Source organism: Rhinopithecus roxellana, chromosome 13, assembly GCF_007565055.1.
Source record: "Rhinopithecus roxellana isolate Shanxi Qingling chromosome 13, ASM756505v1, whole genome shotgun sequence".
In the NCBI taxonomy this organism is placed as follows: Eukaryota; Metazoa; Chordata; class Mammalia; order Primates; family Cercopithecidae; genus Rhinopithecus; species Rhinopithecus roxellana.
Window position 1 is genome coordinate 109,118,893 of NC_044561.1, and position 24,122 is coordinate 109,143,014.

General features: G+C 45.0%; 1 protein-coding gene across 2 annotated transcripts in view; it reads right to left on the bottom strand.

The window, feature by feature from the left end:
* Positions 1–24,122, bottom strand: part of NDRG3 (NDRG family member 3) — a 99,385-nt gene that overhangs the window by 70,795 nt on the left and 4,468 nt on the right. The window contains exons 1-2 of one of the 2 annotated variants that reach the window (XM_030915604.1): positions 15,679–15,717; positions 2,794–2,898 (exon numbers count right to left, since the gene is read on the bottom strand). In XM_030915604.1, coding sequence (XP_030771464.1) covers positions 2,794–2,898; positions 15,679–15,705 — 132 coding nt within the window. In that variant the 5' untranslated portion in view covers positions 15,706–15,717. Of the gene's footprint in view, positions 1–2,793; positions 2,899–15,678; positions 15,718–24,122 lie in introns of those variants that run through there. The other variant, XM_030915606.1, reaches the window with a different exon arrangement.

The following is a 24,122-nucleotide window of genomic DNA, read 5'->3' on the forward strand; positions in this document are numbered from 1 at the left end:
CAAAAATTAGCTGGGTGTGGTGGTGCACACCTGTAGTCCCAGCTACTTGGGAAGCTGAGGCAGGAGAATCGCTTGAACCCGGGAGGCAGAGTTGCAGTGAGCCAAGATCACGCCACTGCACTCTAGCCTGGTGACAGAGCAAGACTCCGTCTCACAAAAACAGCGTGCACCTGGGAGGCTGAGACAGGAGAATCACTTGAACCCAGGAGGCGGAGGTTGCAGTGAGCTGAGATCTTGCCACTGCACTCCAGCCTGGGTGATAGTGCAAGACTCCGTCTCAAAAAAAAAAAAAAAGGCCTGCAGCTTGCCAAGGGAGAGAGAAGTCTGGTGAAAGATAAAAGAAGGGGTGGGAGTGGGAATGGAGAGATCACAGGGATGAAAATGGGGTGGAAGGATTCAAAAGCAAATTAGTAAACACATAAGAAGTCAGCAGCTCCAGAGGCTGCAGGTGAAGGTCCTTGCCTTGGGCAGATAAAAATAATAAGCAACAGATTACCTCCTGATGTCACCCACACACCCCCTCCCCGTCCCCCCCGTTCATCCATCTTTATCCTCATACTCCGTCAACACTCCCTCAGGAAAGGATGGCATGACCTCACTCACACAAAGCTACAAGAGTATTTCAATAGAGACAATGAAAATAAACCAAAACAATAGAGTGGAAAGGAAGGAATTTCAAGCAGCTGGGCACGGTGGCTCATGCCTGTAATCCCAGCATTTTAGGAGGACAAGGCGGGTGGATCACAAGGTCAGTTTTGTAAAAATACAAAAATTAGCCAGGTGCACGCCTGTAATCCCAGCCACTCAGGAGGCTGAGGCAGGAGAATCACTTGAAACCGGGAGGTAGAGCTTGTAGTGAGCCGAGATTGCACCACTGCACTCCAGCCTGGGTGACAGAGTTAAGACTCCATCTCAAAAAAAAAAAAAGGAATTTCAGGCACATTTACTGAACACTAAAGAACAAGAGAGAAAACAAAACTTTCTTTTCTTTTTTTTTTTTTGAGACGGAGTCTCGCTCTGTCGCCCAGGCTGGAGTGCAGTGGCCGGATCTCAGCTCACTGCAAGCTCCGCCTCCCGGGTTTACGCCATTCTCCTGCCTCAGCCTCCCGAATAGCTGGGACTACAGGCGCCCGCCACCTCGCCCGGCTAGTTTTTTTGTATTTTTTAGTAGAGACGGGGTTTCACCGTGTTAGCCAGGAGGGTCTCGATCTCCGGACCTCGTGATCCACCCGTCTGGGCCTCCCAAAGTGCTGGGATTACAGGCTTGAGCCACCGCGCCCGGCCTCTTTTCTTTTTCTTGAGGCAGAGTCTTGCTTTGTCGCCCAGGCTGGAGTGCAGGCGCATGATCTCAGCTCACTGCAACCTCTGCCTTCTGGGTTCAAGTGATTCTCCTGCCTCAGCCTCCCGAGTAGCTGGGACTACAGGCCTGCACCACCACGCCCAGCTACTTTTTGTATTTTTAGTAGAGATGGAATTTCACCATGTTGGCGAGGCTGGTCTCAAACTCCTGACCTCTAGTGATCCGTCAGCCTTGGCCTCCCAAAGTGCTGGGATTACAGGCGTGAGCCGCTGCACCCGGCCAAAACCTTTCTTTTGGTAAATCATATCACACCAGTGTCTAGTGGTCATCAACTGTGCTGCTCATCTGCTCCTTGTGTAGTTCTCTGACACTAACATAAAAATGTGGTATATGACTGACATCCAGTCCTCCCTGATAAAAACTGTGATACTGACAGAAAGATCACATCATAGACTTGGCAAACTTTAGGGAGAACACTGCACCCAAATACATCACTAGTCATGGATGGCAAATTTTCCTTATTGAAACTGAAAGTCAAGACACTTGGATTCTGAGTCAAACTCCACCCTCATACTTTCTTTTTCTTTCTTTCTTTCTTTCTTTTTTTTGAGATGGAGTCTCACTGAGTCACCCAGACTGGAGTGCAGTGGTGCGATCTTGGCTTACTGCAACCTCCGCCTCCTAGGTTCTAGCAATTCTCCTGCCTCAGCCTCCCGAGTAGCTGGGATTACAGGTGCATGCCACCACATCTAGCTAATTTTTCTATTTATAGTAGAGACAAGGTTTCACCTTGTTGTCCAGGCTGGTCTCGAACTCCTGACCTCAAGTGATCCACCTGCCTCGACCTCCCAAAGTGCTGGGATTACAGGTGTGAGCCACTGCGCCCAGCCCCACCCTCATACTTTCTGCTTAACATTGCCACATTATTTTTTCCCTTAACATCTCTATCTGTAAAATACAAAAATCTCAAAGATAACTTGATTGAATGTGGCTCATGGAAACAAAAGTAGGAAGAAAGAAAAGGGGGGGAACATCAAAAAGATGCTTAAGAAATAGATTTTTTGGCTTGGCATGGTGGCTCACGCCTGTAATCCCAGCACTTTGGGAGGCCGTGGCAGGTGGATCATGAGGTCAGGAGATCAAGACCATCCTGGCCAACATGATGAAACCCTGTCTCTACTAAAAATACAAAAATTAGCTGGGTGTGGTGACGCGTGCCTGTAATCCCAGCTACTCGGGAGGCTGAGGCAAGAGAATTGCTTGAACCAGGGAGTGGAAGGTTGCAGTGAGCCAAGATTGCACCACTGCACTCCAGCCTGGGGACAGAGTGAGACACCATCTCAAAAAAAAAAGAAATAGATTGTTTAAAGTATTCCTTTCATTGAAAGTCAAGCCACATACGTTTTAAGTTACTATTTAGATGATACGGAAAATGAAATACTATCAGAAGAAGAGGCTTGTCCATATTTTAGTGAAAACAGAGAAGTCTTTACCTTGTCATTTAGAAGTGGTTTGATCTCTGTGAGCTGAACATCCTGAAGTTCATCCATGAGGTCAGATGACAAGAGTAGAGGAGTCGCAAGAATAAATTGGTAACTCTGAAACAGAAAAGAAAGAAGTGAAGAAAAAGGCTTAAGTCAGAAGTTGGAAACATAATAGTCACAGTACACCCATTCATTCAAATATGAGACTTACTCTGTGCCATGCTCTGCTCAGGGTGCTAAAGACGCATAGTCACGGCAGACAGACACTAATGTGGTCTGTAGGATTCTTGCTTCCTGGTATTCACACCTTTGCATAATCCCCCCAGTGAGTGTGGGTAGGGCCTGTGGCTTGCTTTTAATCATTAGAATATGGCAAAAGTGATGGAATGTATATGAGTGACTTTACATGATTACATTATATGGTATTTTCACATCTGTCTTGCTGAGGGACACTCTCTCCTGCTAGGTCTGAAGAGGCAAGCTGATGTGCTGTGAGAGGGCCACGTAACAAAGAACTGAGAGCAGCCTCCAGCAGAAAGACAGCAAGAAACTGAAACCTTCAGTTCAACAATCTGCAAGGAACTGAATGCTGCCAACAACAGGAGCCTGGAAGCAGATCCTTCCCCAGCTGAGTGTCAGATAAGAGGCTGACCGACACCTTGATCGCCATGTTGCAGAATCCTGAACCACAGAAACTGTGAGACAATGAATATGTGTTGTTTTAGGCTACTACATTTGTGGTAATATTTTTATGCAGCAACAGATTAACACAATTAATACAATAGTCTTTGCTCTCATGGAGCACACATTTTAATTACTGAAGATGGATAAAGAAACAACATACTCAAAGCTATGCTTGGAACAGACTGAAAGACGGATTAAGCGGGGACAAAAATTGAAGGTTATTACTGCAGGATGAGGCCTTGAATTAGGAATGGCAGTGGGAATGAAGGAGGAGGGAACCAAGGCTAAGCTTACTAATCCTCATTTGGGGAATCACAGAAGTGGATGAAAGGTATGGTAGTCAGCTCCAAGATGGACTTCAACGAGCCCAGTGATCCCTGACTCCTGATATTAATTCACACATATGTATAATCCCCCCAGGGATGGCTCATGTAACTAATAGAATATGGAGGAAGCAACAATAGGTGACTTCTGAAGCTACATCATAAAACACATTACAGTTTCTGCTTCAAGACGCTATAAACTACTAGTTCTGGGGGAAGCTAGCCACCGTATCATCAGGACACTCAAACAGCCCTCTAGAGAGGCCCATGTGGAGAGGAACCAACTTGCCAATGCCAACCTGCTAGCCATGTGCATGATTTACCTTGCAAATGAATCCTCCAGCCCCAGTCAAGAGTTTGGATGGCTACAGTCCCAGGGACATCTCACTGCAACCACATGAGAGACTCTAAGCCAGAACCACCCTACCAAGCCTGCTCCCAAGTTTCTGACCTACAGAAACCATGAGAGATAATAATTTTGTTTTAGAGTGATCTATAGCAATAGAGAACTAATACAGAGGGAGAGCAGAATGGGGAGTTCAGAGAGAAGAGGCAAGTTGGAGAGAGATAGGCAGGGTAATGAATTACAGATTCTTCTTCTATCCCACCATGCAAGAAGCCATGGAGATAGGCTGCAAATACTCAATATTGCAGGTAAGTGATTCCCACCTAGACTTCACAGCTTCAGGCATCATCCTTTTTGTCTTGGCCCTAAACCTATCAAGTCAGGAAAAATGTTAATTCAGAGTTGGGGATTTACACTTAATAACCATTTATTGAGTACCCATTGCACTATGGAAGATACAAAAAGGGTCCCTGCCTCTAAAGAGTAGAGATGACATTGATCTATAAATTGATAAATAAAAAGAAGGACCATAGGAATTCAAAGGAGAAGCAATTATGTCTGATTGGTGGGAATCAAGAAAGCCTTCCAAGGATATTAGTCTAATACATACGTGTGTGTGTGTGTGTGTGTGTGTACATATTTTTTTTGTGTGTGTTTTTTTTTGAGACCTAGTCTTGCTCTGTCCCCCAGGCTGGAGTGCAGTGGCGCAGGCACAATTGTGGTTCACTGGAACCTCCACCTCCTGGACTCAAGCGATTCTTGTGCCTCAGCCTCCTGAGAAGCTGGGATTATGGGCACCTGCTACCATGCCCAGCTAATTTTTGTATTTTTAGTAGAGAGAGGGTTTTACCATATTAGCCAGGCTGGTCTTGGACTCCTGCCCTCAAGCGATCCACCCACCTCAGCCTCCCAAAGTGTTGGTATCACAGGCATGAGCCACTGTGCCCAGCCTAGTGTACTATATTAATCCACTGTTCTGTTTACCTTCCAGAGATAGAATGACATGATTTTGATTTAATTACCTATGGAGAGGGTATGTGTCCCAGGCTACCTTTTAGCTATTATTTGCCAACTCACTGAAATAAATCCTGCTCCCAGCTATGCCTATGTTAGAACAGACTAACAAAAAAGCCCTCTTATCATTTATTCAAGAGACCCAGGGGATGCCTATTGAGAACACTCCTCAGGCTATGAACCCGACATGCTAACTGTGAATATTCTAAAAGTATAAACCACCTAGAGACCACAAGCTTGATGATGTTTGACCTCTCTATAGGACAGTGGTTCTTTTGTCAGATCCCAAGCACCCATATACTTGAATGAGCTACTTAATGCCCAGAAGTTGAATTTTTTTTGTTTGTTTTTGTACCAGTCACATTTCAAAAGGGGATGAGGTGGTTTGACTCTTACACAGTGAGTTTCAGCCAGCACCTACATTCTCTCTTTCACAGTCCCCACTTAACTCTCAAAATACTGGCCTAACTGGAATCTACTCCTTGTTTATTTATTAACACTACAAACTGTGGCTACTTTTTATTTGAACTTTACTATTTATCAGTTGTTTAAAATGGCAACTTAAAACCTTTTCCCGGCCGGGCATGGTGGCTCATGCCTGTAATCTCAACACTTTGGGAGGCTGAGGCTCGATCACCTGTGGTCAGGAGTTCGAGACCAGCCTGGTCAATGTGGTGAAACACCATCTCTACTAAAAGTACAAAAATTAGCTGGATGTGGTGGCACACACCTGTAATTCCAGCTACTCCAGCAGGCTGAGGCATGAGAATCACTTGAACCCAGGAGACAGAGGTTGCAGTGAGCCACGATCTGGCAACTGTACTCCAGCCTAGGCAACAGAACAAGCCTGTCTCAAAAATTTAAAAACAAAACAAAACAAAACCAGCTTGTTCCCTTTTATAAAAGCAGTATGTGCTCACTTTAGAAAATATGGAAATCGGCCAGGCACAGTGGCTCACGCCTGTAATCCAGCATTTTGGGAGGCCGAGGTAGGTGGATCATTTGAGGTCACGTGTTCAAGACAAGCCTGACCAACATGGATAAACCCCATCTCTAATAAAAATAAAAAAATTAGACAGGTGTAGTGGTGCATGCCTGTAATCCTAGCTACACGGGAGGCTGAGGCAGGAGAATCGCTTGATCCTGGGAGGCGGAGGTTGCAGTGAGCCAAGATCATGCAACTGCACTCCAGCCTGGGTGACAGAGTGAGACCCTGTCTCAAAAAACAAAAAAGAAGAAAACACGGAAATCAGCTGGGAACGGTGGCCTACACTTGTAATCCCAGCACACTGGGAGGCTGAGGCGGGCAGATCACCTGAGGTCCGGAGTTCGAGACCAGCCTGGACAACGTGGTGAAACCCTGTCTCTACTAACAGTACAAAAATTAGCTGGGCATGGTGGCAGGTGCTGTAATTCCAGCTACTCGGGAGGCTGAGGCAGGAGAATCACTTGAGCCCGGGAGGTAGAGGTTGCAGTGAGCCAAGATCATGCCACTGCATTCCAGCCTGGGTGACAGAACAAGACTCTGTCTCAAAAAAAAAAAAAAAGAAAATACAGAAATCACAGAATAATGAACAGATAATTTACTCATAGTCCTTCCATCTAAAGAAAGCCATTTTAGCCTATTTCCGCTTGTTCTTTTTCCCAGTTAAATGGTGATTTCCTGAAATTGTTTTTTCAACTCACCTACTTTATTCCCTACTTTAATTCACTCACTAGAAAGCAATGCACTTCGGGCCGGGCGCGGTGGCTCAAGCCTGTAATCCCAGCACTTTGGGAGGCCGAGACGGGCGGATCACGAGGTCAGGAGTTCGAGACCATCCTGGCTAACACAGTGAAACCCCGTCTCTACTAAAAAATACAAAAAACTAGCCGGGCGAGGTGGCGGGCGCCTGTAGTCCCAGCTACTCGGGAGGCTGAGGCAGGAGAATGGCGTAAACCCGGGAGGCGGAGCTTGCAGTGAGCTGAGATCCGGCCACTGCACTCCAGCCCGGGCGACAGAGCGAGACTCCGTCTCAAAAAAAAAAAAAAAAAAAAAAAAAAAAAAAAAAAAAAAAAGAAAGCAATGCACTTCAAGATGGGTATTATTCAAATATGACTCCACATGGGTGGGCCTGTCAAAGGGTCAGAGAAAGGCCTAAGGTGTCCTCAAGTCCAAAGTGACAGGCGTTCACCTAGTGTTCCTTTTTTTTTTTTTTTTTTGAGATGGGCTCTCTTTCACCTAGGCTGGAATGCAGTGGCACAATCATGGCTCTCAACCTCCCAGGCTCAAGCAATCCTCCCACCCCAGCCTCTCACGTAGCTGGGACAACAGGCATGTCCCACCATGCCTTGCTAATTAAAAAAATTTTTTTTAGAGACAGGGGTTTCACTATGTTGTCCAGACTGGTCTTGAACTCCTAGACTCAAGCAATCCCCCTGCCTTGGCTTCCCAAAGTGCTGGGATTACAGGTGTGAGCCACCACACCCAGCCCTATGTAATTTTTTTAAAGATGAAGAAAAATGCAATTTTTACACCAACAAACAAACGAAGACACAAATTAAATGAGAAGGCTGTCCCTATCAGCTAGGCCCAATGCAGGCTCGGGCAATAATGCTGTGCAGGACAATAAGCTGCTCCAGGGTGACTCAGGATTTGGCATCATGTCAGTAGACATTCACCTTCTATGTATTAGGGGATCTAATGCATTCTTCTGGAGACTCCATTTTTGCTCCGCTTTCAATGTCTCAAGCCCTTGCAAGTGAGCAGTTGTATAACATATACAAGAAAACTAAGATTCTGGTGGAAAACTCCATCTCCAGACCCCTCAGCTACACATACAGGTTCCCTCCTGGGGATCTAAGGCCTGCAGTTCCGGCATCTGCACAAATGGTAGGGTTGCCAGATCCCATACTGGTACTAAAAGCTATTAATATTTTCAAAAGGCTAGTAGGGATTTTATAAATTGCAGTAAATAATTTTTGCCTCTTTCCTAGTCATATGAGTAGGAGGGAGGATTGATAAGGAAAAACTAGCCATCTTCAAATTAAGGAAATGAGTCTGATACCAAATGGCTAGAAAGGGAAAGGAGAAAAGGTGGGCACCTACTCTGTCAGGAATTATAATCTCGGCACCTTATGTTTAATCCTCTCTGGTACATTTCTTTCTTTCTTTCTTTCTTTTCTTTCTTTCTTTCTTTTCTTTCTTTCTTTCTTTTCTTTCTTTCTTTCTTTTTTCCTCCCTCCCTCCCTCCCTTCTTTCTCTTTCTTTCTTTCTCCTTCCTTCCTTCCTTCTTTCTTTCTTTTTTTTTTTTTTTTGAGACAAGAGTCTTGCTCTGTTGCCCAGGCTGGAGCGCAGTGGTGCAATCTCAGCTCACTGCAACTTCCGCCTCCCAGGTTCAAGTGATTCTCCTGCCTCAGCCTCCCGAGTAGCTGGGACTATTAGGCACATGCCTCCATGCCCAGCTAATTTTTGTATTTTTCAGTAAAGACAGGGCTTCCCTGTCAGCCAGGCTGGTCTCAAACTCCTGCCCTCAAGTAATCTGCCAGCTTCAGCCTCTCAAAGTGCTGGGATTACAAGTGTGAGCCACCCCGCCTGGCCTAGATATCTTTATTTATTTATTTTTTTCTTTGAGACAGAGTTTTACTCATCACATAGGCTACAGTGCAGTGGCATGATCTCAGCTCACTGCAACCTCCACCTCTTGGGTTCAAGCGATTCTCCTGTCTCAGCCTCCCAAGTAGCTGGGATTACAGGCGCCCGCCACCAGGACCGGCTAATTTTTACATTTTTAGTAGAGATGGGGTTTCACCATGTTGGCCACGCTGGTCTCGAACTCTTGACCTCAGGTGATCCACCTGCTTTGGCCTCGCAAAGTGGTGGGATTACAGGTGTAAGCCACCGCACCCAGCCTTTATTTTTTTTATAGATGAGAAATTTAGGCTCAGATAAGTTAAGTAACTTTTCTAAAATCCCCACATCTAATAAAGAGCCAGGAGTGGTGGCATGCAACTATAGTCCCAGCTACTTGAGAGGCTAATGCAGGAGGACTGCTTGAGCCCAAGAGTTTGACTCCAGCCTGGGCAACACAGCAAGATACTGCCTCTAAATAAGTGAATAATAGGGAAAGGATTTTAAAACCTTTGCTTTTCTCGTTACAGGTTGAGCATCCCAAATTCAAAAATCTGAAATCCAAAATGCTCCAATGGGCTCCTAGAAGACGTGACAAAGGACAGATGGATGGATAGACAGATGGATGGGTGGATGGATACATGGACACATACATACATAAACAAGCTCCAGTGGGTATCTCCCTTGAACATCAAGTCCGTGCTCAAAAAGATTGAGGTTTTGGAGCATTTCAGATTTCACATTTTCAGCTTTGGGATGCTTAAACAGCAAGTATAATACAAATATTGCAAAATCAGAAAAACTCCAAAATCTGAAACACTTCTGGTTCGAGGCATTTATTTTGTTTTTTGGGGGAGGGGGGGTTGGATACACAGTCTCACTTTGTCACCCAGGCTGGAGTGCAGTGGCTCGATCTTGGCTCACTGCAACCTCCGCCTCCTGGGCTCAAGCCAATTCTCCTGCCTCCATCTCCCGAGTAGCTGGAACTACAGGCATGTGCCACCATGCCCGGCTAATTTTTGTATTTTTAGTAGAGATAAGGTTTCACCATGTTGACCAGGCTGGTCTGAAACTCCTGACCTCAGGTGATCCACCGACCTCAGCCTCCCAAAGTGCTGGGATTACAGGCGTGAGCTACCACACCTAGGCTGTTCAAGGCGTTTTGGATAAGGGATACTCAACTCACATACCATAATGTCTGTGCCAGGCCCCATCTACTGAATGTAGGACCCTGAGCAAGTTTTTTTTCTCTTTACCCACCCTGTGGCACCTCCTTGAGGTAAGAGAAGCCTAAAGCAATCCTATACATACCAACAGTGACTCAGACACCTTAGAAATGAAGCTCTGAATCATCACACCAGGACAAGAGCCCTCACTATCTTAGTAGTTATAACACTAAGGGCACAGAGGATGTGGAATGAGTAGAGAAAAGAGAAATGAAGTTCCAGCTATTACTTGGCAACCAGTTTCAGAGGCGAGGGCTATTTCTCGCTTGTTAGAACAGCGCGCCTCAAAATCTATCACCTGAGAATCTTGTTCAGGCTCTCAGATATAATCAGTTTTAAGTGATAAAAATCTAACATGTGCCCTCATCACTGAGGAGAGGTGGAGATAATCTGAGGTGAGGAGATGAACTGAAAGGCTTATTATTAGCAACAATCTTTTTTTTTTTTTTTTTTTGAGACAGAGTTTGGGTCTGTCACCCAGACTAGAGTGCATTGGCACAATTTTGGCTCACCTGCAACCTCTGTCTTCCAGGCTCAAGTCATTCTCCCACTTCACCCTTCCAAGCAGCTGGGACCACAGGCACACGCGACCACGCCTGGCTAATTTTTGTACGTTTTGTAGTGTCAGGGTTTCACTTTGTTGCTCAGGCTGGTCTCGAACTCCTGAGCTGAGGCGATCCACCCACCTCAGCCTCCCAAAGTGCTAGGATTACAGGTGTGAGCCACCATGCCCAGCCAATTAGCAACAATCTTCAATAGACAGTGAGGATGGGGTAAAGAAAGACTCCATTAATTTGATTTTGTCCTGCCTTCTTCCAAAATTTCAGTAAACTAGATGGAACTTTTATTTTTTATTTTTATTTTTTTTAATTTTTTAATTTTTTATTTTTTTGAGACGGAGTCTCGCTCTGTCGCCCGGGCTGGAGTGCAGTGGCCGGATCTCAGCTCACTGAAAGCTCCGCCTCCCGGGTTTACGCCATTCTCCTGCCTCAGCCTCCGGAGTAGCTGGGACTACAGGCGCCCGCCACCTCGCCCGGCTAGATTTTTGTATTTTTTTTTTTTAGTAGAGACGGGGTTTCACCGTGTTAGCCAGGATGGTCTCGATCTCCTGAGCTCGTGATCCGCCCGTCTCGGCCTCCCAAAGTGCTGGGATTACAGGCTTGAGCCACCGCGCCCGGCCTATTTTTTATTTTTAAATTTGGGGGCCGGGTATGGTGGCTCACATCTGTAATCCCAGCGCTTTCAGAGGCCAAGGCGGGCGGATCATCTGAGGTCAGGAGTTTGAGACCAGCCTGGCCAACGTGGTGAAACTGGTGTCTACCAAAAATACAAAAATTAGCCAGGCATGATGGCGCGTGCCTGTAATCCCAGCTACTCAGGAGGCTAAGGCAGGAGAATCGCTTGAACCTGGGAGGCAGAGGTTGCAGGGAGCTGAGATTGTGCCACTGCACTCCTGCCCGGGCAATAGAGCGAGACTCTGTCTCAAAAAAAAAAAAAATTGTTTTTTATTTTTTGTTTTTCTTTTTTTTTGAGACGGAGTCTCACTCTGGTCCCCCAGGCTGGAGTGCAATGGCATGATCTTGGCTCACCGCACCTCTGCCTCCTGGCTTCAAGCGATTCTCCTGCCTTAGCCTCCTGAGTAGCTGGGATTACAGGTGCCTGCCACCACGCCCGGCTAATTTTTGTATTTGTAGTAGCGACGGGGTTTCACCATGTTGACCAGGCTGGTCTCGAACTCTAACCTCAGGTGACACGCCCGCCTTGGCCTCCCAAAGTGCTGGGATTACAGGCTTGAGCCACCGCGCCCGGCCAAAAAATTGTTTTTTTTTGGAGACAGGGTCTTGCTCTGTCACTCAGGCTGGAGTACAGTGGCACCATCTTACCTCACTGTAACCTTGAACTCCTAGAATCAAGCAATCCTCCCGCCTCAGCCTCCCAAGGAGCTACGACTACAGACATACACCACTATGCCTGGCTAATTTTTGTTTTTTCGTAGAAACAGTCTTACTATGTTGCCCAGGCTGAGATGCAATTGTTTAAAGACTCAACAGGTCCAATCAACTAAAATGTGAATATACTGGAGTACAAAATAGTTTGCAGAAACCTTGCTGAAAGGTAACAAGGGGCTGTTAGGCTCCTGAAATTACCAAATGTCAAAAAAAAAAAAAAAAAAGAGAGAGAGAGAGAGTGGGAGCTCTGGGATATAAAGTTCGTAAAAATAGCACAAGGTTGGCCAGGACACACAGGCTCATGCCTACAATCCTAACACTGTGGGAGGCCAAGATGGGAGGATTATTTAAGGCCAGGAGTTCGAGACCAACCTGGCCAATATGGTAAAACTCCGTCACTATTAACCATATAAAAATTAGCCGGGCGTGGTGGTAATTCCAGCTACATGGGAGGCTGAGGCATGAGAATCGCTTAAAACTGAGAGAAGGAGGTTGTAGTGAGCCAAGATCGCACCACTGCACTCCAGTCTGGGCAACAGAGGGAGATGCTGTCTCGACAAAAAAAAAAAAAAAAAAAAGTAGAAAATAGAACAAGGTCAGAGAAGAGTTAGATTTTGCCAAAGTTTTCAGTTAGGGAAATAAAAGAATTATGGCACAATGAATGAAAATGAGTGAGCTTAAAGTAACAGAGAAACTGATTTGTTAAAAAGAAAATCAATTTCAGTCAGGAATCCAAGAGAGACCCGAGGACAGCTGGGAGTGAGAATGAGGTAAGCCTCCAAATGATCACCAAACCAGAGATAAGGAGGTCTGTAGGCCTGGGCTCTTCTGAAGGACAACTCAGTGATGGAAAAGAAAGAACCAGTAAGAGACAAAGAAAAAATATTCAGAGATGCTAAAAGGCAGAAATACAATGTCAAATAATTCAAGGGAGAAGAGAGATTTACACAAAAGTGGAGGAAAACTGTCAAATGCTGAAGAAAAAGGAGGAGGATGAAGACTATGAAAGGGCCATTAACTTTGGACAGTAAAAGTCAGTGGTGTCAAAATCTAGGAAAAATGAAGTTCCGTTCTCCATGCTGAAAAGTCCATGACTATGTAGACCACTTTTTAGAAATACAGAAATTAGGCCAGGTGCAGTGGCTCATATCTGTAAACCCAGCACTTTGGGAGGCCGAGGCGGGTGGATCACGAGGTCAGGAGATCGAGACCATCCTGGCTTACATGGTAAAACCCTGTCTCTACTAAAAATACAAAAAAAATTAGCTGGGTGTGGTGGTGGGTACCTGTAGTCCCAGCTACTCGGGAGGCTGAGTGAGGCAGGAGAATGACGTGAACCCAGGAGGCGAAGCTTGCAGTGAGCTGAGATCGCACCGCTGCGCTCCGGCCTGGGCGACAGAGCGAGACTCCGTCTCAAAGAAAAGAAAAGAAAAGGCTGGACGCGGTGGCTCAAGCCTGTAATCCCAGCACTTTGGGAGGCCGAGACGGGTGAATCACGAGGTCAGGAGATCGAGACCATCCTGGCGAACACGGTGAAACCCCGTCTCTACTAAAAAAATACAAAAAACTAGGCGGGCGAGGTGGCGGCGCCTGTAGTCCCAGCTACTCGGGAGGCTGAGGCAGGAGAATGGCGTGAACCTGGGAGGCGGAGCTTGCAGTGAGCTGAGATCCGGCCACTGCACTCCAGCCTGGGCGACAGAGCAAGACTCCATCTCAAAAAAAAAAAAAAGAAAAGAAAAGAAAAGAAAAACATAGAAATTAGTTGGCACAGTGGATTAAATCTGTAATCCCAGCACTTTGGGAGGACGAAGTAGGAGGGTCACTTGAGTCCAGGAGTTCAAGACCAGCCTGAGCAACACAGTGAGACCACATCTCTACCAAAAATTAAACAATTAGCAGGGCTTGATGGTACGTGCCTGTAGCATCAGCCACTCAGGAGGCTGAGGTGGGAGGATCGCCTGAACCCAGGAGGTTGAGGCTGCAGCGAGCCACAACTGCACTGCTGCAGTCCAGCCTGGACAACAGAGTGAGACCCTGTCTCAAAATAAATAAATAAATAATAGAAATATAGAAACTAACATTTCTGAATTGAAATGCAAGCAAAAATGTCACCAGGAATCCAGGAGAGACACACACTGGGAGGGGCTTTAAAAGATCAACAAGATCAGTGACTTTCAAGTTGTACAGCAAAACTCTGAAATAGAAAACAGAAAACATGTAGAGGCTGTGATTGAAGTGGTGGTGAGACCACTAGGGCTCTGCAGAACACAGTTTAAAGCCTGATAATACAGAGTGCAATCCTTTGTTCACTCAGAAAAAAGACACGCAGAGACACATGGATTCTTCCAGTAACGGAAAGAGCCTGTAAGCACATCAGATGTGGATTCTAAACCTAGATGGGCACCTACATAGCTCAATGGCGCTAAGCAAAGCATTTTCCCTTTCTGGGCCTCAGTTACCCCATCTGTCAAGGGAAGAGATTGGGCAGGATGACCTTTTTGAGTCCCTGACAGGGTTGGCATTCTGTGATCCTGAAGCTCCCTGTAAAAGTAGTACTTCACATTCTTCCCCAGCATGAGCCTTACTACATCCTAAGCATTTCCCCAGGTATTAGCCTAGTGAGGGTCAACCACTTGCTGGGGATCACTCAGCAAATAAGCAGGAGGGTACACTTGGCCTGACCCTGGGGACATGAGGGTCTCAGCTTGTATCTCATTCTGCACTGTGTACATTTAGTCAGAGGAAGCTCACTGAGATTTCAAGCACTTAAAAACATTGCTTTTGCCAGGTGAGGTGGCTCATGCCTCTAATCTAGCACTTTGGGAGGCCAAGGAGGGTGGATTGCTTGAGCCCAAGAGTTTGAGACCAGCCCGGGAAACATGGCAAGACCCTGTCTCTATAAAAAATACAAAAATTAGCCGGGTGTGATGACGTGTGCCTCTAGTCCCAGCTAGTCAGGAGGCTGAGGTGGGAAGACTGCTTGAGCCCAAAAGGTGAAGGCTGCCGTGAGCTGAGATTGAACCGCTGCACTCCAGCCTGGGTGACAGAACACGACTCGATCTCAAAAAAAAAAAAAAAATATATATATATATATATATATATATAAATAAAATAGATTTCTTTGTTAGTTTAATAAAGACAATAAGAACAATAAGAAAGTTACTGGCTTTTGAAACTGCAAGCTGTCTTGTTTTATAGCTTTTTCCCATGACCATGTTTGGCCTTTGTCAGGCCTTGCCAGGATGTGCTGACACCAGGCCACTAGCTAGTATTCTAGGGGCAGAGTCGATCACTTTTGATTTTGGCAAGACTGCAGACAGACAACCAAAACAGAATGAAGGCAACAAACAAAGGAGGCACACTGGAGAGAATAACCTGGAAGGGGTCAGCTGGAGCTGATGCTGAAGCAGTTATGGTTAGAAAGCCACAGAAGTGGCTAGGGGACCAGCTGGGAAGGTAGTCAGCAGAGCTCCTAAGCAAACAGATTCACATCCTCTCTCTTTATACCTTTGAACAGTGGATATATGAGTAATCATTACAACACTTCCCAATTTACAGAGCACCTTCACATTTAACATCTCACTGGAATATCATGATGGCACCGTGAGCTAAAACACTGAGGCATTGCCATCATGGCTATTACAGACATGAAGAAACTAAGGCTTAAAGAGGTGACATGGCCGGGCATGGTGGCTCATGCCTGTAATCCCAGCACTTTGGGAGGCCAAGGCGGGCGGATCACCTTTGCAGTGAGTCGAGATCGTGCCATTGTACTCCAGCCGGGGTGACAAAGTGAGACTCTGTCTAAAAGAAAAAAAAAAAGAGGTGACATGGATTGACCAAAATACCACAACTAATAAATGGCACAGCTGGAATTGAAACCCAGATATTCTTATCCCAAATGCTCACTTTATGCCCTAAATCACACCTTCTCCCAGGTCATCACAAATGAAAAGACAGAGAGTGAAAAGAAGAGAAATTCAGAATTGAGAAGACTGCCTCACCACACCCACTCCACACTGAACATGTCTTTCTCTCTGCTTAAGCAGTTAGGATTAGGCCACAGGCTCTAGGATTAAGCCCTGATATGTAGTGAATAATAAGAAAGCACAGATGGAGGACTGGAATTAGTCTTCACCCATTAATTCAATTAAGTGGGGGAGATAAGGTCTATAAACAAATTGTTACAGTTCAAGGCAGTATACATATAAGCTTACGAACTGGACAAACTCAAAGGCAGTTTCTCAACCTCGGCACAACTGACATTTTAGGCCAGATAATTCTTTGTTGTGGGAGGTCTGTCCTGTGCATTGGAGAATGTGTAGCAGCATCCCTGGCCTACGATACTAGATGACAGTGGCACACTCTCCCAACAGCTGTGACAACCAAAAATGTCTCCAGATAATGCCAAATGTCCTCTCTGGGGCAAAATCACTACCAATTGAGAACCACTGCTCTAAGGGTTACAGAGGTTTACGGCATAATTGAGGCAATGCAGCTTGTGGGTGCTGGGAAGAAGTTTCATGGAGGAGGTAATATCTGAACTGCACCTTGAGAAACAGAGAAAATTTCTGTAGATGAGAATAAGAATAAAAGAAGAAATTCCAGAAAGGGAGGATAACTTAAAGGCAAGGAGATGAGAAAGCACAAGGTCTGCTGGAAATAGGAAACAAGGATAAAAATGACAGCTGGAGGCTAGTCATGGATAGCTATCCATCAACTAATATTTACAAGATATACATACATAATGAGATAGCCAACAATACACCATATCACACGTTTAACAGTATACAAGTCACCCCAGTGGCACATGTTGAGCCTCTCCAATCTGAAAATCCAAAATCCAAAATGCTTCAAAATCCAAACCTTTTTGAGCACTGACATGATGCTCAAACTAAATGCTCAATGGAGCACTCGGATTTCAGATTTTCAGATTAGGGATGCTCGACTGGTAAGTATAATTCAAATATTCCAAAATTGGAAAAAATCCAAAACCTGAAACACTTCTGGTCCCAAGCATTTTGGATAAGGGATACTCAACCTGTATTTACATGCGTCCCACTCTCTGAAGGATTGAATGTTGCTTGAGTTATCATGTTTACATTGCAGCTAGTGTTTGGAACATACACTCAGAGCTAATGAAGCTCTAAACCTATGCAGAGGCAGGAGAAATAACTAAGGACTAGGACGGTCAGGAGTTTCCCAAGGGAGGGGAGAACGATGGGCCCTGAAGGGATATGTTTTGAAAAGGGGAAGGCAGGAGAGACATTACAGGTGAGGACATCAGGTTTGGGAAAGAATGAAAGACTATACATTCAGGCAGGGCACCTGTAATCCCAGCACTTTGGGAGGCTGAGATGGGAAGATCACTTGAGGTCAGAAGTTCAAGATCAGCCTGGCCAACATGGTGAAACCCCATCTCTACTAATAATACAAAAATTAGCTGAGCATGATGGTGCATGCCTTAATCCCAGCTTGGAATGCTGAGGCTTGAACCCGGAGGGTGGAGGTTGCAGTGAGCCAAGATCACACCATTGCACTCCAGCCTGGGCGGCAGAGCGAGGCTCTGTCTCAAAAAAAAAAAAAAAAAAAAAAAAAAAAAAAAAAAAAAAAAAAAAAGACAATACATTCAGCAGACACCAAGAACAATGTAGCTGGGAAAGAAGACAAGCTGCAGATGCAGAAGTAGGCTGGTTCAGAATGCAGAGCACCTGAGCTGGACTTTACCACACAGACAACCCCTGAAGGTTTCTGAGGAGCAGAATGACACAGAAGCTTAACTTTTTTTTGTTTAAAACTTGGTCATGTTGTGCACGTAGTTATCTCAGCTACACTTAAACCTGGGAAGCAGAGATTATCAATGACTCAGCCTCAACCTTAAAGATCCAATTTAACTGGGCTAATGTAGGGCCTGAGTATTGTTTTTAAAGCTTCACAGGTAATTCTTACATGCAGCCAGGGCTAAGAATGACTGGTTTACAGTAATGCCCTCATTCTCCAATGAGAAAAGAGGCTCAGAAAATTGAAGTGATTTCTGAATTCACGCAGCCAGCTAGGTGTGGAGCTGGAACTAGCATGTGGATTCCTAGCTCAGCTCTGAAAGAGATCCCAGAGTACTGGGCTAAATTCCATACTTCAGTCTAGAAGATGCACAATTATCTGAAGACTTGGCTCTTAAGTTTCCTCAGTGTTAAAGCCTGAATTAATTTAATCATAAAACTATTGACTTAAACATCCCCTCAAGTGTCTACGGTAATGGATGCTGGTTACTATTGCTGTCTCCTGGGGGCCCTTAGGAAAGCAAAGGATCTCAGGAGACTCCCCCAGGAAACCAGATAAACAAGCCAAACCACCCAGCTCCATGGAAGACTTTTAAAAATACAGCTCACTGAGATTTTTCACTGCATAAAGGAAAGTCTGGGTACCTCTTCGCCAGAAGAAATACTCTCAGAGACGCTATCCCCCCTATCTCCATAAGCTAAGGGGTGGGGAAGGATGAAAGGCAGCTACTTAAGTAGCTCATATGCTCACAGATCCTCACTGTAACAGGAAGTACCCCTGCTCATCCTCAGGCCTAGATAAGAGCCATGCACACCCCTCATATTTTCCTGAAAGGAAGAGGGCAGCAATCCCTGCAATAGGCCCACCTTCCTGTTGTGTCACTCCTGGGTTCTGGCAGCAGGTGGTAAATGAGAGGTTTGTAGAGACTGCCAAACTGGGAATCTGAGTCTGTCCTATATGTTAATTCTATCCATCCCAGGGTCCTGGTATAAATAACTGCTAGAACAAAGCAAGATCCATCTAGAAGCCTTCTGGTTAATCCCAGACACCCATCGGCCAGCAGAAGTTTTAACACAGGAGTCATACTAAGGTAACTCTAAAACCAGAAGCACAACCCCCTGCCTTCCACTCCTGAAGAAGGCAACTCAGGACATGAGGAAAGCTACCACCAGCAAAGCCCTTGGGCGTGCTCTTAGATGGCTCCCGGTTCCTGCCAGCTGTAAGGCGGAATCCCTGAAAACAATTTGTACTTTAAGGCAGCCTGAGTGAGGTAAAGGACAAACAAGAGCCCTAAAATGCAGTACATAATACTCATACTAGCCAAATTTATTAAGCGCTTACATTATGCCAGGTACCGTGATAAGCACTTTATCGACTCATGATTTCATTTTGCTTCCCAACATATTTAGCTAGGTACTGTAATCCACCCCATTTTACAGATGAAGAAACTGAAGCTCGGACAGGGTGTTGTAATTTGCCAAAGGTCACACAGCTAGCAAGCAGCAGAGCAAGGATATGAACCTGAGCAATCTGCATCCTGACCTCTATAACCAATTTTCCCTACTTGATGCCATCTGATCATTAATCCTTCTAATGCATACTCTCAGGTTAGGTTACTGGAGCTTACCAGGATGTTACTATAAAATAATTCCGAAAATTGTCTGGGCACAGTGGCTCACGCCTGTAACACCAGCACTTTGAGAGGCTGAGGTGGGCGGAGTTTGAGACCAGCCTGGCCAACATGGTGAAACCCCGTCTCCACTAAAAATACAAAAAATTAGCTGGGCGTGGTGGCGGTCACCTGTAGTCTCAGCTACTCAGGAGGCTGAGGCATGAGAATTGCTTGAACCTAGTGAGTGGAGGCTGCAGTGAGCTGAGACTGTGCCACTGCACTCCAGCCTGGTGACAGAGCAAGACTCTGTCTCAAAAAAAAAAAAAAAAAAAAAAAATTCTGAACGTTGAAAAGCCCCATACAAAATTTAGGTACTGTTATTATCATCAGTACTTTAATATGAGACTTGTACCTATCTGGGGGTATTGGAAATGCAATACACCCTGCGGACTAATCATCCAAAGTTATATTTTAGTGAACACCCTGGTTAAAACCATCCCAACAAAATGACTTAAAAGCAACACTTTCTCCCAGCACTTTGGGAGGTTGAGGCAGGATTTCGAGACCAGCCTGGCCAACATGGTGAAACCCCGTCTCTACTAAAAATACAAAAAGTAGCCAGGCGTGGTGGCGGGTACCTATAATCCCAGCTACACAAGAGGCTGAGGCAGGAGAATTGCCTGAACCCGGGGGACAGAGGTTGCAGTGAGCTGAGATCACGTCACTTCACTCTAGCCTGGGCAAAAGAGCAAAACTCCTTTGCAAAAAAAAAAAAAAAAGCTACACTTCCAAAAGTTAAAAAACGGGGCTAGGCATAGTGGCTCACACCTGTAATCCCAGTACTTTGGGAGGCCAGGGTGGGCGGATCACTTGAGGTAAGGAGTTTGAGACTAGCCTGGCCAACATGGTGAAACCCCGTCTCTACTAAAAATATAAAAATTAGTCAGGTGTGGTGGCATGCACCTGTAATCCCAGCTACTCGGTAGGCTGAGGCAGGAGAATTGCTTGAACCTGGGAGGCAGAAGTTACAGTGAACTGAGATCATGCCACTGCACTCCAGCCTGGGCCACAGAGTAAAAACCTGTCTCAAAAAAAAAAAAAAAAAAAAAAGGAACCAGCCAGAGTGGTTCATGCCTGTAATCCCAGCACTTTGGGAGGCCGAGACGGGCGGATCACGAGGTCAGGAGATCGAGACCATCCTGGCTAACACGGTGAAACCCCATCTCTACTGAAAAAAATACAAAAAACTAGCCGGGCGAGGTGGCGGGCACCTGTAGTCCCAGCTACTCGGGAGGCTGAGGCAGGAGAATGGCGTAAACCCGGGAGGCGGAGCTTACAGTGAGCTGAGATCTGGCCACTGCACTCCAGTCCGGGCGATAGAGCAAGACTCTGCCTCAAAAAAATAAAATAAAATAAAATAAATAAATAAATAAATAAATAAACAAACAACCATATCTGTTTTGAAAGCACACATTTCTGGAAAGATTACCACATGATGATTACAAATTAAAGGAAAAGCAGACATGATTTCTAACCTTTCTTGAGCAAGAGTCTCACTATGCTGCCCAGCTGGTCTCAAACTTCTGGGCTCAAGTGATCTTCTCACCTCAGCCTGCAAGTAGCTAGGATTACAGAGACTGGCATGATTTCTGATCTTAAATTATTATATGAAATGGGAAGGCCAGGCATGGTGGTTCACGCCTGTAATCCCAGCACTTTGGGAGGCCGAGGTGGGCAGACCACAAGGTCAAGAGATCAAGACCATCCTGGCCAACGTAGTGAAACCCCGTCTCTACCAAAAGTACAAAAATTAGCTGGGCGTGGTGGTGTGCGCCTATAGTCCCAGCTACTTGGGAGGCTGAGGCAGGAGAATAGCTTGAGCCTGGGAAGCAGAGGTTGCAATGAGTCAAGATCATGCCACTGCACCTCCAGCCTGGCAACAGAGCGAGACTTCATCTCAAAAAAAAAAAAAAAAAGAAAGAAATGGGAAGCAATTTCATGTTATCTTTATGAGCTACATATAATTTTTCTTACTCTAATTTATTGGGTTTATGATTTTCTTAGGCCATCACACTAGTGGTACCCCCAAAATGACAGCTATTGCCCCAAAACTAAAAACAGCAGCATCTTTTGAAAAAACACTGCAGGCCGGGCACGGTGGCTCACACCTGTAATCCCAGCACTTTGGGAGGCCAAGGCGGGTGGATCATGAGGTGAAGAGATTGAGACCACGGTGAAACCCCATCTCTACTAAAAATACAAAAAATTAGCCGGGTGTGGTGGCGGGCACCTGTAGTCCCAGCTACTCAGGAGGCTGAGGCAGGAGAATGGTGTGAACTAGGGAGGCAGAGCTTGCAGTGAGCTGAGATCGCACCACTGCACTCCAGCCTTGGTGACAGAGTGAGAATCCGTCTTAAAAAAAAAAACAAAACAAAACAAAAAAAAAAACACACACACTGCAAGACTTACAATAGAAAAACGTAAAGTAATAAAATTAAGTATAAAGAGTGGCTATATCCAGAATATTACTTGATCAATTGAAAACCCCAGACTATAGACCATGGGTACTTTTAGGTAATAAGGGGATTATTGTCAAATGCTATAGCTAAAGCCTGGCGGAAACCACCACTGTACTTAGAAAATTAATCTTCATTTACCATATTAAATCTCTAGGGAAGATAAAAAGTGGCACCTCCACACAAAAAGACTCCATATAACACATTGTTCCCAAATCCAGGGAGAACATCAGCTCCATATCAATAACATTAATTAATGTTTGCCACTGTAATTAGTGTTTATACAGAATTAAATTCAGAAGGCAAAGAAGCTGGATTCCTCCAAAGTGCACCCCATTGGGCCATCAACAACAATTTTTTTTTTTTTTTTTAAGACGGAGTCTCGCTCTGTCACCCAGGCTGGAGTGTAATGGTGTGATCTCGGCTCACCACAACCTCTACCTCCCAGGTTCAAGCGACTCTCCTGCCTCAGCCTCCTGAGTAGCTGGGACTACAGACGCATGCCACCATACCCGGCTACTTTTTGTATTTTTAGTAGGGACATTTTGCCACGTTGGCCAGGCTGGTCTCGAACTCCTGACCTCGTGATCCGCCCGCCTCGGCCTCCCAAAGTGCTGGGATTACAGGCATGAGCCACCACACCTGGGCAACAAATTTTTATTTATGACTGATAAAATGTCAAATTCTGTCAGTTACTATGAGACATATTACAGAACTTTGAGTGGACTACTAGCCCTTTCACTGAAGAGATAAAATCAAAAGACATAATACTACCCACTTTTGTATAACATTAAAAACATCCTTCATATATCAGTTAATTTCACATGAATGAGAGAACAATTAATTGTAGGTAAATATTATACATTAGTTTTATAGAATTAGCACTGTGATTTTTAAAAATTCATTTCCCAAAGAAAGCTCTGAAACCTGGTAAACATCCATAATCAAGCTAGCTAAGTTTTTGTGTGCTATTTTCAAGCTCTATTAAAAAAGAAATGTGGGGGGGGGGCATCTCTAGAAGAAACAATTTGACATCCAGTTCTGCAGTAAATCCAAAATGTTATCAATCTTTGTACTTGAAAGTACTTTTTGATGCACCCCTTCCTTTCACCATTCCTATCCAGGCTTGTCTGTTTTCTTCCAGAATCTCCCATTTGGCCTTTTTTTCCTTCCTTCTGTCTTCACTTCTTACCTGGATTTGCTCATTCATTCATCATTTACTAAGTGCCTATTATCAGCCAAGCACAGAGCTAGACCCTGGTCCCTGCTCTTAGGAAGCTTACATGATACTAAGTAAAGCTGTTATCTGCCCATCTCAATCACCATCACCAGCCTGCAAGTTTCAGCAAAGGCTTTGCATTTCCAGAAGCTAGCAGCATCTGGCATATAGCAGACACTCTAAAAATGTTTGTTGGATGACACCAGATTACTTTAGCAAGGTCTTTTTTTAATCCATAAATATTTTACTATATATCTTCAAAAAAGATTCTTATTTTTCTTTCATTTTTAAAACACAAATGCTTTATGTGCACAATGCAAAAATAATACAGAAAGGTAAAAAAGTAAATTTCCCAAGTCTCTAAATCCCACTCCCAGAAGTGAGGACCATTAGAGCTTGGTATGTATCTTTCCAGAACTCTCCTATGTCAGTATACCCTCACATCTGACACACATGCACTTTTTTGGAACAAGTTATTTGACAGTTTCTGACTCTAGCTTCTCAACCTTCTAATCAAGTGGTTCTCAAAATGTGATCCTTAGACTAGCAGCATCAGCATCATCTGGGAACTTGTTAGAACTGCAAATTCTCGGGTTCCACTCCAGAGCTAATGAATCAGAAACTCTGAAGGTCAAGCCCAGGAATATGGGTTTTAATAAGCTCTCCAGGTGATGCTGGTGCACACTAAAGACTAAGAACCACTGCTCTAAGCCAGCCAAGCCAATTTTTTTACTGTCCGTTAAACATGGTAGGCATTGCTATCTGGTCTGTTTCATCAGCCCCTGATTCAAAATGTTTTGCTATCCATTTAATTAATTCTGACCCTATCCACCTGTCAAAGCCCAGAAAATCAAAGTGGTCTCACCACCACATCTCATACTGATCCTTCTTGCCCCCCCTTCCCCAGCTCCCATGATACAACTAGTCCCTCTACCATACAATTTAACAATTATATATATGCTGACTTCAACATTAGAGAACAGTGCTTTACTCTTCCCCAACAGACCATAACTTCCTTGAACACATGAATCATGTTTCTGTATGTCTTCTCCCACCCC